This window comes from Mauremys mutica, chromosome 3 (genome assembly GCF_020497125.1).
Source record: "Mauremys mutica isolate MM-2020 ecotype Southern chromosome 3, ASM2049712v1, whole genome shotgun sequence".
Classification (NCBI taxonomy): domain Eukaryota; kingdom Metazoa; phylum Chordata; order Testudines; family Geoemydidae; genus Mauremys; species Mauremys mutica.
Genome location: NC_059074.1, coordinates 120,852,163 through 120,865,866, shown reverse-complemented (window position 1 = coordinate 120,865,866; position 13,704 = coordinate 120,852,163). Strand labels below are relative to the sequence as shown.

The window sequence follows — 13,704 nt, the reverse complement described above, 5'->3', positions numbered from 1 at the left end:
AGGTCCAAAATCCCCCTGGGCTGTCTACACACAGAAGCTTGAAGGGCAAGAATCCTGTGGTGGTTTGGAGGACCTCTCCTATGACAAATAGCAATGATGGTAGCAGTCGGGCCCAGTGTCAAGGGTCCATGTTGACCAATTTCCTCAACATGGCCTACAGGGTCTCATTGAACTGCTCCACCAGCAGATGGTAGATGGAAGTCTTTAGGGCTTTGATCGTCCACAGTTTACACAATTCCTATGTCAGTTTGGACAAGAAGTTGGATCTTCAGTCCATCAGTATTTCCCTTGGTATTCTGACCCTGGTGAAGACCTTCATGAGTTCATTCACTATGGTGAGCATATTTGTTGTGTGTAGTGGGATGGCTTCCGGGTACTGTGTGGCATAGTCTACTGTCACCAATAAATGACAGTACCTGGATGTGATCTTCTCAAGGGCCCCACTAAATCTTTTCCTGCCCATTCAAAGGGTATGCCCACCACTGGGAGCAGAATCAGAGGAGCCTTTGGCATCCCTTTGGGCCCTGCCAGCTGGCATTCAGGGCACAAGACAAAAATCAAACATCTTTTTTGTGGATTCCCAGCCAGAAGAATCTAAGGACCACCCTCTCCAGTGTCTTTTTTCACCCCAAGTACCTGGCATATGGCACTGAGTGGGTTAGGTGTAGAAGCCTCCAGTGGAACTTCTTGACTCCCAGCAGCCATCACCATATTTCTTGGGTTTGGGGGTCTCATAACTCAGTAAAGCCACTTGTTACAAAGCTCAGAGTGGGGCCAGTGCTTTACTCATTGGGTTTTGCCCACCTCCCCATCTGAGACAGCTATCTGTTACCATGCCCAGCTCAGAGTCTGGTCCTCCCATTGTTCTTGCACAAAGTCCTCATCTTCTGGTAGCCAATTGTGGCTCATTTCCTTGGGTGTTCCAGAGCTAGTGGGCTGCTGGATTGGCACTGCTGGCTGGCTGGCTGGAGGGGCACTCCCAGGGGTCTTCCATTGTGTCTTGGCCCATAAGCCCTCTCATTTTCAGGCCTGGGTTGGTTTCTGAGGTGGGGCAGTTTCTGCTTCACTGCTTGAGGAGTCCCTCAAACCACTTCCAATCCCGCCCTAATGTTACTGGGTAGGCCAGGGTGTCTGCTAGGCTGACCTGGCATGTCCCAGTGTAACCTCCTACCATCAGCTGCACTCAGTTGCAGGAACTCATGTCCCTGTGAATGGACTGGAGGTAGGGCAGAGCACCTGATGTATCAGGGGACTCTACTAAGCTTGTCCGTACAATGGTTTGGCTACACCCTGAGTCTATCAGACCCATCACTTCAGCTCTCTTGACCCACACTGGCAACAGCCATATACTCAAGATGCTCTAAAGATGAATCTTTAAATTTCACACCTCATACTTTGGCCTCAGCCAGCTTTGTCATCAGGTAATTTATTAGAACATTAAATAATGTATGTGAGAGAACACATTCTGGGCATAGTCCTGAGACCCAGTCTGTAATACAACCATTGACGCTCACATAGATAAATGCACTGAGGTACAGTTCCTCCACTTGGCACACTAAGTCCTCAAGCATTCCATATTGGCACTGCAGCATCCACAGTGTCAATGCCCTGAGTCAAAAGAAGCTACAAAGTCTATAAACATGATATTAACTTCCTTTTGTCACTTGAGTCATTTGTCAATTGCATTCCACAGAGCTTATATAACATGGACGGTAGATCGACCTGTGTGGAAACCACACTGGTTGTCTCTCATTTTTGGATTGAAACAGTATTTCAGCTGGTGCAGTAGTCTGATCATCAACACCTTCCTTGGGACTGACAGCAGCATAGCCCTTCTATTATTTGAGCAAGCTGATCATTGTCCTTTCCCAATCTAGTGGAATATGACCAGTTTCTCAAACTTTTAAGATGACTCTCTGAAGCCAATGAACTAAATCTGGGCCTCGTTTTCAGTTCTAAACCAGGTGCTTTATCATTTCATGACTGTAGCGGTGTGGCAACTCACCAGTGCAGCACCTCCTGCTGGTCTTTCAGCCTTCAGAGCGCCCTCTGCAGGTCGATGCCCCACTTGCCTCTGGCTTCCATGTCCCTCCCAGACCCCAGTGCCCCTTCCCTCGGGGTTCTGCCCCCTTCAGTACCCCACAGTCTTTCAGGGTCTCCCCTCCCCAGGGAACCCCCAACCCCCAATCCCCACCTCGCCTCAGTCTTTGGCTCCTGCAAGTCACCATCTAGCCCCTGCTAATTGGGGCGGATTGCAGTGTAATTGCCACTCATCATCAGCAAGGAAGGTTTGGACCTGCTGCCTCTGCCTACTCTTGGCTGCACCTCTGCAACCCCAGTAACTTTTTCGGCCTTTAGCAAGGCCTGCAGCCTGGGGGTTTTCCAGGCTGGAGCTCCCCAGCTCCTCTGGCCTTTCCCCAGCCCAGCTCCACTCAGGTACCCTGTTCAGCTCCCAAGCAGTCAGGCCTGTCTCTTTCTACAGCTAGAGAGAGACTCTTGAGCTTTGGCTAGCAGCCCTTTTATAGGGCCAGCTGCGGCTTGATTGGGGCATGGCCCCAGCTGAAACTGCTTCCCCAATCAGCCTTTCCTTTTCCTTCAGTCTCAGCCCTCTCCCAGGGCTGCTTTCAACCCCTCCAGGCAGGGCTGGTGCAACCATTTAGGCGGTCGCCTAGGGTGCTGGGATTTGGGGGGGCGCCATTTTCTTCAGGCAGCGACCTCGGCGGCCGGATCTTCGGCCGCCCTGGTAGCCGCCGGCATTTAGGCAGAGGGAGCTGGGGCAGGGGAGTGTGAGGAGGGCCGCCTGCAGCAAGTAAGGGGGGGGCGGCACACAGGGGAACTCCTCGCCCCAGCTCACCCCTGCTCCGCCTCCTCCCGGAGCACACCGTGGCTGCTTCACTTCTCCCGCCTCCCAGGCTTGCGGCGCCTAAGCTGATTGGCGCCGTAAGCCTGGAGAAGCAAAGCAGCGACGGGGTGCTCGTGCTCATGCGCAGAGCAGAGGTGAGCTGGGGTGGGGGGGGGTGCCTCAGAGTGGAGAGTGGGGGGTGAGGAGCTGCCACAAGGGGGGCGCCTCAGGGCGGAGGGGTGGAGCTCCTGTGGGGGGGGGGCACCTCAGGGCGGGGGTGCGGGGGGGTGCAAGGTGGAAGTTTCACCTAGGGCACGAAACATCTTTGCACCGGCCCTGCTTCCAGGCAGGAGTGGGATGACCACCCCCCTACAACGACCATTTGACCACTAGCATCACTTCCTCTAATGTCACTGGTCTGTTGCCTGCCAGGTTCATTGCTGGATTAAGCTGTAGTTTACATCTTGGTGGGGATCTGTTCATTAATTCACAAAATTGCTTATTCCAAGGCTTAAGTTATACATCAATATCCTGGCAGTATTCTCCATTTTTGTCCTTAACTGGCAGAAGCCACAAGAATGGACTGCCAGTTAGACCTGAACAGCGAGTGACATCTGCTTACTGAGCGTATGCAAGAAACAAAACCTCATCCCCAGAGGACTCACCATCTATAACCCTCTGATTACCTACTATGCCACAGAAATTGGTCCAATAAAAGATATTACCTCACCCACCTTGTCTCTCTAAATGTTGTCATAACAGAAGTGTCATTAGCCCTTGTTAATTTATCATTTTTAAAATCTTTAAAGAAAAAACCCCAAAAAGACATTTGCTCAGTGTTACCAACACAGCCTCACATATCCCAAACCAATGAGCCACACACTGACCCCGCTCAGAACCTCAGTGAAACAGTAAGTTATGTATTCTGGATCAGCCCTGGAACATTTATAAGTGATACGTATATAAATGGAACAGATCAGTTTACTTCCAGATATATGACTGGCCTGTTAATTAATTTCCTTGTGCCGTTTCTGGGTTTATAACAAATTGGAGTTTAGGTTAAAATAATGCACAGCCTGTTGTATTTTGAGATCAGTTATTTTGTTTGTATTTTGCTATCTTCATCAAGGAATTTAAGTCATATTCTCCTCTCTGTTACTAGTTACCAGTTCAGCCAAAATTAGCTGATAAACATCTTCCAAATTTATTTGTGCACAATTTAAATCAGTTTAAAAAAAAAAGGAGCAGCAGCTCTGTAGGTGCAAAGATATTAGCAAATGTTATTTTCTATTTATGCCACTGATGAGTAAGAATGGGGATGCTTCCTGTATGATCAGAGAAAGCAGTGAATATCTGAGGTGGTACTGTTTTGGAAAACAGATAGAATTTGAGATTAGCAAAGCCATAGGTGGCCCATAAACGGCTATTGCCCCATAATCATACAACAGGACACGAATCCCACAGCATGTTCTCCAGCTATCTATTTAAGATATTTATATGGCCCCTGTCACCAGAGTACCTCACACTCTTTACCCTTAAAACACCCCAACAGGGCAGGGGAGTGCTATTAACCCTGTTTTACAGATGAGGAATAGAAGCACAGAAAGGTGAATGATGTGCTGAAGATTACACAAGAAGACTGTAGCAGAGCAGGGACTTGAACCCAGGTCTCCCAAATGCTAGACTAGTACACTAACTACTAGACCCTAGCTACTTTGCTAGGGATTATGGGTAGTAGGGACAGTAGCTGGCTGTAGGGCTAGGAGTATTTCCTCTCATAGCTGATACTCCGGATCTGACTTTGTCTGCACTTATACTGGTGTAAATTGAAAGTACGGTAACTCACTGAAATCGATGGAATTAAACCAGTGTAAAATGTGTGTATGACAATGAGAGGGTTGGCCGAGGCAGGTGCTTTGTTCCCCACATACCCAGATTGTGAGGTTTGAGGAGAAGTGTCTGTTACCTGTGGCACTTCCATGAAAACTCCAGGAGAAGGTACCTTTGCTCCAGGCTGGCTCCGGAGAAAAGGGCAGGCCACTAGAGTGCCACAAAATGTATCCGTAAGGTAGGGGTAGATATGGGATTCCAAAAGGTTGGAGATTTTCTTGGATGCTTGGATTCTTATACTACTGAGCCATCCCCTCTGGCACCTATAGAACAATACCCTTGACGTGTGACTTAACTACAACGGAGATAAATTTACTTTGATAGCTGCAACAAAAAAGCATTTGGCATAATATAAATATGGACAGTATGTATGTATGTAATGGTGTGAACTCTCAAAACTCCCTTAAATTCATTGGAGTTACGCTGGCATAAAACTGGAGTAATGCAGCAGTGAATCAGGCCCAATATGTGTTGATTCAAATCAACTTCTATGAGAGTGAAGTTCATCCCTGTGCAGAGGGTCCACACAAGATGTAAATGGATTTGAGTGATGTGTAGGCCTTGGGGTCACTCTCTGTTTAGGGGTGAATTTCATACTGAATGAATAATTCTCAGTATCAAACATTTATCAAGAATATCCTCGTTTGAAAAGGAAATGATAAAACCACATGATTAGTGCTCTCTGTAATCCTGCTGCTAAAAACAGCAGAGAAACAATTGTCTAACTGATGAATAGACATTTAGAATTTTTATAGATGGCAGAGGAAAGTTAATTAGATAGCAAATTCCTTTACAAGGGTGAATGTAATTGAACATCTCAGCATTAATTGGTTCATGCAGATGTAAAACATATTAGCATATTCATCCAACACATTTAACATGTAGGTCTAGCTTTCAGAAACTGCCAAATTAATTTATTTACCAATTCACAATTTTGTAATTCATTGCAATCAAAGACACAACCTGATAGCTTGACTATTAAATCTGATCCGGTCTTGAGATATTATAACAATAAACATGGTCATTGTAATTGGCTGCAGTGATAGCCTCACGACTGAGGTTGTCTTGTTTCCACTCAAAATATCTGCAGACCGACAACCAAGAAGATGTGACAGATAAAACTGCACAAGAGTCATTTTTTCGGATCATTCCCATCCTTCCAGTGTCTCCAAAATACTGTTACCAAAATCATCTCCCTTGTTTCTGATTCACTCCGTATCGCTTCCTCACCCCTTTGGGTCTCTCTGCCTGCTTCCCATTCCCTATGCATCAGACCACTTGTTCTCATCATCAAAGCACTTCGTCTCTGTCTTTGTGTCCAGTGATGCCAACCTTTACCATGCCAGGAGAATGGAGCTTATTCAGGGTGTGTTACCATTAGCTCAAATGCACACAAATTAAATGGCAGCGTCACTTGCCAATGTGTGACAGGAAATGCAATTTAAAAGCATAAATTATATGAAGTGCAGAAGTCTCACTGTTTAATCACCACTCCTTTTTTTTGTGTTTTCTTTTAGCACAAGGAGATATACTAGACAACTATGTAAAAACGGAGGGTGCTTGGATAGTTGGTCAAACAAAACAGATTTACAGAACAAACCGTAAAGAAGAATGTGCTGAGAAATGTGAAGCTGAAACAAAATTCACATGCAGGTAATTTCTGTTGTGTCCCACAGCTATATTCCATTGTGACTGACTGAGTATTCTGCTTTATATGTTAAGGAAGCTTTCTAAGGGTGTTCCTCAGGAGTAAGTTTATTCTGAGGTTTGGGAGGAAAGGAAAAAATGCCCAGAAAGTCAATACCTGGGAGATGTGGGTGAAAAGAGACGATATGGAAGGAGATACCAAGAAGATGGTGTTTTTCATTTCAGCATACGTGTTGGAAAAAAACCTGGGTATCTTGATGCACAAACCTTCCTGACACACAATCTAACACACCAATATCCAGGTGCCTTCAGACCCTTTGCCATACATAGGCCTATAAGAAATGCGCTTCTCAGAAAACAGGACCTCAGCAGCAGAACTTGTTGGGTCTATATCATTCTCATTCTGCACCTTGAGCCAGAGGATCCCCTGCACTAATGTGTGTGGACTAGATCTTCCCTGGGAGGGAGGGAATGGCACCACCTCCCCTCCTTGCTTCCCTGTGGAGGTCCTATGAATAAAGGTCTCTGTAGGATTTTGGGGCATTGGAGGTGATGAAGTAGGGAACAGGCCAACCTGTAGCACTGTCCCCTGCTCAGTCGCCAAATATCTGACCGGATATTCTACTGACAGATATCGTTCCTTGCAGCAACATTAACTGCAGAGCCCAGCATGCTGCCTGAGGGAAGGGGGCCGGTGGAGCAGTGCAAAGGGAGAAGCCTGCACTGTAAAGGGAGGCTCCCTTCACACCAAGTCCTGTCCATCCATGGGGCTGGGAGGACTTCCTCTCTAAACTCCCCGGGGTCCCCAACCCTTTCTCTTCCAAATGATGCTTCTTTGAAAACTCCAGAGGTGAATCTTATGGAATTTTCTGCCCTTCTGATTCCCCTCCCCTCGTTCGAGCCACAGGTGATCTGGTGCTGAGTTTTTAAAATGGTTTATAGCTTGGCAATCAATTTAAAATCTACTGAAAGTTTTAAAGATGGCAAAGATCCACCAAGAAACAATATTCGTTTTAAAGGGATGCTACCAAACAGGATCACAGAAGTCACTGCCAGGCTCCAGCTACTATTTTCATGCAAATGAATCATCACCCATCCTCTGTGAACACCCCCCCCCACACACACACACAGGGCCGGCTCCAGACCCAAGCGCGCGCTTGGGGCGGCGTGCCGCGGGAGGGCGGCAGGCGGCTCCGGTGGACCTCCCGCAGACAGTCCCGCGGCTTCAGTGGAGCATCCGCAGGCGTGCCTGTGGGAGGTCCACCGGAGCCGTGGGACCAGCGGACCCTCCGCAGGCACGTCTGCAGGAGGTCCACCGGAGCCACGGGACCGGCGACCACCAGAGCGCCCCCCGTGGCATGCCGCCCTGCTTGGGGCGGCATAAATCCTAGAGCCGCCCCTGCACACACACACCTCTCCTTCACTCCCCATAAGCTATGCAGAGGATGCAGAACTTCAGCAACACTCCTGGAACTCTCACCGAGGAAAGGCAAGAGAGAGATTTGGACCAAGTTCCTTAAAGAAAAGTTAAAAATATACATGTATCTTTTGTAGAGGGGTAACTCTTCCCTGCTGGGACCTCTACATACACAATATTATCCCTCAGCCTCCTGATTGCCAGGTGTGGAAGTCAGGGCTGCAGCCACGAACTCTGCCCGTGGGACCTGATCCTGCATCACTGAAGTTTATGGGGAATTTTGCTGCTAGAGCAGGATCAAGCCCCTGTGCCTTTGAGCCCTTGATCAAGCCTGGTTTTTAGACCAATGGGACTTCTTTGTATAAATACTTTTAAATCAACAATGTGTGCTGATTAGCATGGGGGGGGCTGATTAGCATGGGGGGGAACCAGGAGAAGAAAGTTGCATGAGAAGGAGGATGTGACACCTTTATAAAAATACTACAGGAATGGACTCAACATTGCAGTTTAATGTAATGGTTTTGCCGTCTTTTTGGCCCATAGTTGTTGAACGCTATTTCGTTTGTGTTGTTGTTGTTTTAGTAAGAGCAGCCTGTCATGGTGTATCAGGCTTTGCTAGACCAGGGAAAAGCTGAGTGTAGGTCAGGCTTACGTGACATAAGCTAGCTAGGACTCCTTTAACATAACCACTTTTCCTAATGTGAATGCAGGATAACACCCGTAGTTCAGTTTGCGCAGGTTGAGTTATAGGCGAGGCAGTTACAGACAAAGGGTAACATTTTCAAAATGTGCTGGAGAGACTTAGGAGCCTAAGTCCAATTTAGGCACTTCAGGTGCTTTTGAAAATTTTACCAAAAGCCTAAAATGTCTCTAAACTGCCATGACTGATAAAATCTAAAATGGATAATGAAAAATTTTCACTAAGACAATAATTTAAACAACATTAATGACTGGTTCTTCCACGGCTTTCCCCTCTCAATTTCAACAGGGCCTTTCTATTCACCAGTAAAGATCAACAGTGTACTACACTGGCTGAGAACACCAAAACATCGGAGTTGGTTAGAAGAACAAATGTAGTGCTCTTTGAGAAGAGAAGTATGTATATATTTTGATATTACTTCTTTAATATATGCTCACCTGACAGAAATATATCCTTTACCACTTTTCTGAGATTGTTAGTTTCCTGTCATTTATGGTGGTGATGATTTCTGTGAGATGGATGCAGGGAAATGGACTGAAAACACTAACGTAATTCCATATAGGCCTTTGAACAGTCCTCCGATGATACTACACCCAACTTGGGCTGGATTCAAACCAGCCTCCTTGAAGGGAAAGGATATAGATGGATTTCTAACCCTCCATCTAGTCCCACGCATTTTATGTTTTTGGGCTCACACATATTGAACATGCTTCAACCAAAAAAAAAAAAAAGTGATACATTTCTCCACTGATAAGTGTTTGCAGCTCTCTGCTTAATGGGTCTGGTGGAATCTATTATCATGTGAGTTTTCAACTCTACTGGGTTTCCTGTTTGTATGTTTTATTTTCAATCCCTTAATTTTGAGTTTATGTGGTTTAAATATGTCCCAGAAAACCAGGGATGATTTAACAGAAGAAGCATTTGATCTCATATTCTATCCAGTGGTGAATTAGCCCTTGGGCCAATGGGGACTGTGCCCAGGGGCCCCAGCCAGTTGGGGCCCCCTGGAAGAACGGGTGCCCCAAACCACTCTGCCCACTCAGCGCTCCTGCTGGGGAGTGATTTTGCTCTCAGCAGGAGTGCTGGGTGGGCAGGGTGCACCCCGACCTGCTCCCTGGAAGGAGCACGGGCTGAGGGAGGGTGTGACTGCAGGTGGAAGGGGAGGGAGGGGCCCCCACTTGCTCTGGCTCAGGGCCCCACAAAACAGTAATTCGACTCTGATTCTGTCTATAACAGGGGCAGGCAACCTATGGCACAGGTGCTGAAGGTGGCACACGAGCTGATTTTCAGTGGCACTCACACTGCCTGGGTCCTGGCCACCGGTCCGGGGGGCTCTGCATTTTAATTTTATTTTAAATGAAGCTTCTTAAACATTTTAAAAACCTTATTTACTTTACATACAACAATAGTTTAGTTATATATTATAGACTTATAGAAAGAGACCTTCTAAACGTTAAAATGTATTACCAGCACGCGAAACCTTAAATTAGAGTGAATAAATGAAGACTCGGCACACCACTTCTGAAAGGTTGCCGACCCCTGGTCTATAAACAATGAATCTCTCAATAACAAAATATAAAATATCCGTTTTTGATAAGCTCCCTTTTAAAATCTCTATTCTAGGCTTATAGCATGCTCAGACAAGTGGTTGGGTTGAAGACTCTTTTTGGATTCCTTAATTTTCCCCTTGAAGTAAGATTATAGTCAAGCCTTGAAAAGACAGTAGGCAGTGTGAAAAATAAATTTCCACCTTTAAATGTGACCACTTCTACAAGTTCCAAGGGAAGAAAAATTACATAGTAACATCAACTGACTGAAGTGAGAGTTCTTGGAGAAAAGAAAGTCTTATTTGCTAATCATTCAAACACCTAGGGTAACTGGCTAGCATACCTTGTGTTTATATTGACCTGTGTTAAATGATGCTGTAATTACCAGTAATACTTTTTCACTTTTTAAAATTTTGTGATGAGTTTGAAAAATATGCTGAAATACTAAACTGCAGACAGCCATGAAGTAGGTCTCATTTATTCTATAAGGTTCTATAAGGAAAACACAATGGACCAGATTCTAAATTGGTATAAATTAGCATATTTCCACTGATTTCATTGACTTCAGCTGTGGATCTGGCCCAGATACCCCCAAAATTGGAATTTAAACATCAATGCGCTTCATCAGTCTTCCTCCTAGTTCTCACATTCATGTCCTGGAACACATACAGGATAATGGGGGCGGCTCCAGGCCACAGCATGCCAAGCGCATGCTTGGGGCGGCATGCCGCGGGGGGCGTTGTGTCTGTGGGAGGTCTACCGGAGCCGCGGGATTGGCGACCGGCAGAGCGCCCCCTGTGGCGTGCCGCCGTGCTTGGGGCAACGAAATGGCTAGAGTCGCCCCTGCAGGATAATATAGTGTAATGTATAGGACACCAAGAAAGAAGTTAATTTCTAGAAGCCAGTAGCTTCAAAAGTTGCTAGATAAATGTCGTATCTCTAGTTTATGATCAACCAAGGAGATTTTGTTTTGATGATGTAATACCTGTAACTTGATATCTCAGAGTTGAGGTAAGTAAAAATTCTCTGGCTTTGGAATTAGCCTTCCTGCTTTTGCAGTTTAACTCAGTTGAATTACTATAATCTCTTAAAAATTTAGAAAAATAACAAGCTTTATTAACTCACCATCTGTCTCTTAAATGTTACAGGTTACAGTTCTTAGTTGGTGTAAATGGCCAAAATGCCACCAGAGTTATTTGCATCAACAGAACATTGGCCCTCTGACTCCAACTCAAACCCAACAGCTAGAGCTTCCAGACGTATAGTGCATATATAACTCCCTGCCACTTTCTTTTTTCACACATTCCTCATAGAAAATTGACTTAATAAGTCATTGGTATTAAAAGTTATACTCAAGTTTTGAATCACATCACTTCTGGGCACCTTATAGACTAACAGACATATTGAAGCATAAGCTTTCGTGGGTAAATACCCACTTCGTCAGACGCAGCGTCAGAAAGCTCATGCTCCAATACATCTGTTAGTCAATAAGGTGCCACGGGACTCTTTGTCGCTTTTTACAGATCCAGACTAACATGGCTACCCCTCTGATACTTGACATCACTTCTGGGGTAAATTAAAATAGGTTTAAGAATAGTGGACTTAGTAAATGTCCTTACTTAACATTTCAATATGGGATATTCTATTATAGCCAGAAGACAGTGGGAGTTTCCTTTGAGTAAGGATTGAGTAAAAACCGAGCAAGGCCTTAAAAGTTGGCCCTGTATAGTTATTGTTATAAATATGAAAAATCAATGGACACATGAGCAAATGATGAAGTAAGATGAAATTAACTCTTCACTTACAAGTAATTAAATATTCCAGTTGACACAATATAAATACTGTAATGAGAGGGCCAGATTCTTATTCTGGTTTACACTGCTGTAAATCCAGAGAAAGGCCAATGAATCTCTGAGATCAGAATCTGTCCCATAACACCACAACATTGTAACACTTATGTCATTAACTCATGATGCATTGATGCCAACACAATGACATGCCAATCCTGAAAATGTGTTTGGGATACTGTCAAAATCAGAACTATCCAGCAAATATAAGGATGGGTGATGATCCTACCACATGCAGACTGGGATTTTCAAAGGATTCCAAAGGAGTTTGGTGCCCAAATCCCATTTAAACTCAATGGGATTTGGACATCCAACTCCCTTAGCATCCTTTGAAAATCTCAGCCATGGATCTTGGAGTTGGTTTCCTGTTAAACAAGCCGAATATATAAACCAATCAATAAATATGTCAGAATTGCCAACCCCAAACATTCGAAAACCATGAGTCAAGCTACAAAAATCACAAGATTGGCTTAAAAACCATGAGATATTTAAAAAAAAAGTGGGGGGCTTTTTATTTTCCTTCTGGCTTTTGAGCCATTGGAGTACACTCAGGTAATATTTTCCAGCTCTTATATGCAACCATGAAGGCTACAAATTTGCTTTATTTTTTATTTGAAAGCTGAATTTTTCATCTAATCACTTGCTTCCAGGAGCTGGAGCTTTCAATAAAATCCTAATATCATAAGATTAGTGCTAAAATCAAGGGAGTTGTCAACCCTTGATTTAGTCATTCCTTTATTTTAATTTGTACTAACGACACCAAAAAAGCCAATCCAGTTGCCAATAATCTTCTTTCTTTAGTGCAGCCTCCAACATAAAGCATGAAGGAGCTCTGACTGTTATGCATGAAGCTGTGAAACTCCCTGCTAAAGGACAGTTTAGAACAGTGCAATATGTCTGGTTCAGTGAGATTAAAGGTCTTACTATAGCCGACTGAGTATTTAGCTGTGTTCCTCTGTAATTTACCCTATTATTGTCACAGAGTTTTAAAGCATCTTGTATCAATCCTAAAAATGAAATCATGTTGTCTGAATATGTTGTTACAGAACAGGAAATAGGAATGAAGAATTTGCCTAACTGGCTCAGATTATTGATTTGTGTAGCCTACTGTGCTGCCTCTGGCAGTCACTAATAGCCTAATGTGTCAAAGGAAAGTGAACATTTCCCATTAGGCATCTAAATGATTATGCATTGCTGTAGATGGAATGAACAACTCTTCCCTTTTGTCCACAAGAGGTCATCTTACACCCTCAAAAATGAGATTTGATTACCCTTCTCTATCTTATCGTTCACAGCCACAGATAGTGTTTGACAGGAAAAAATGTGCAGATTTTTTTCCAGAACTTCCCCATCAAACATGCTATAAAGACAGAAAATAATTTAGTTCGTGTTATGGAAAGTGGGATGGGAATTAAAGGCCGTATTTGGACATACCAATTCGTAAATTGTTAATCTAAATGAACATGGGCTTGAGTTTAGGGTTCAAAGTTGGTTCTTTGTTAGCAGATGGAAAAAAACCTAAAGGTTATATAAACTGTCAGAAGTTTATTCAAATAAAAAGAGTTCGTGTCAACACTTGACTGCTTCAGTGTTCATTTCTTCAGATTTTCAAATGTGAACACATTGCAAAACTGCTCAGGGTATACAAAAGGTTCCCAGCTAAAAATTCTATGGTAGACTGCATATTTATCCATAAATATAGTCTGGCCAGATTAGAAATAGGCCTGAATCAGAACCCCAGATGCAAAGACCTCTCAATTTTAGGAAAATCTGGACCCTCATCCATAAACAAGCAGTTAGCCTAATTCTCCTCT

General features: G+C 44.4%; 1 protein-coding gene across 2 annotated transcripts in view; it reads left to right on the top strand.

The window, feature by feature from the left end:
* The window catches only part of LOC123367290 (plasminogen-like), a 61,439-nt gene that overhangs the window by 7,221 nt on the left and 40,514 nt on the right, over positions 1–13,704 (top strand). For both annotated transcript variants that reach the window (XM_045011429.1, XM_045011430.1), the window contains exons 2-3: positions 6,250–6,385; positions 8,785–8,891. In XM_045011429.1, coding sequence (XP_044867364.1) covers positions 6,250–6,385; positions 8,785–8,891 — 243 coding nt within the window. The remainder of the gene's footprint in view (positions 1–6,249; positions 6,386–8,784; positions 8,892–13,704) is intronic.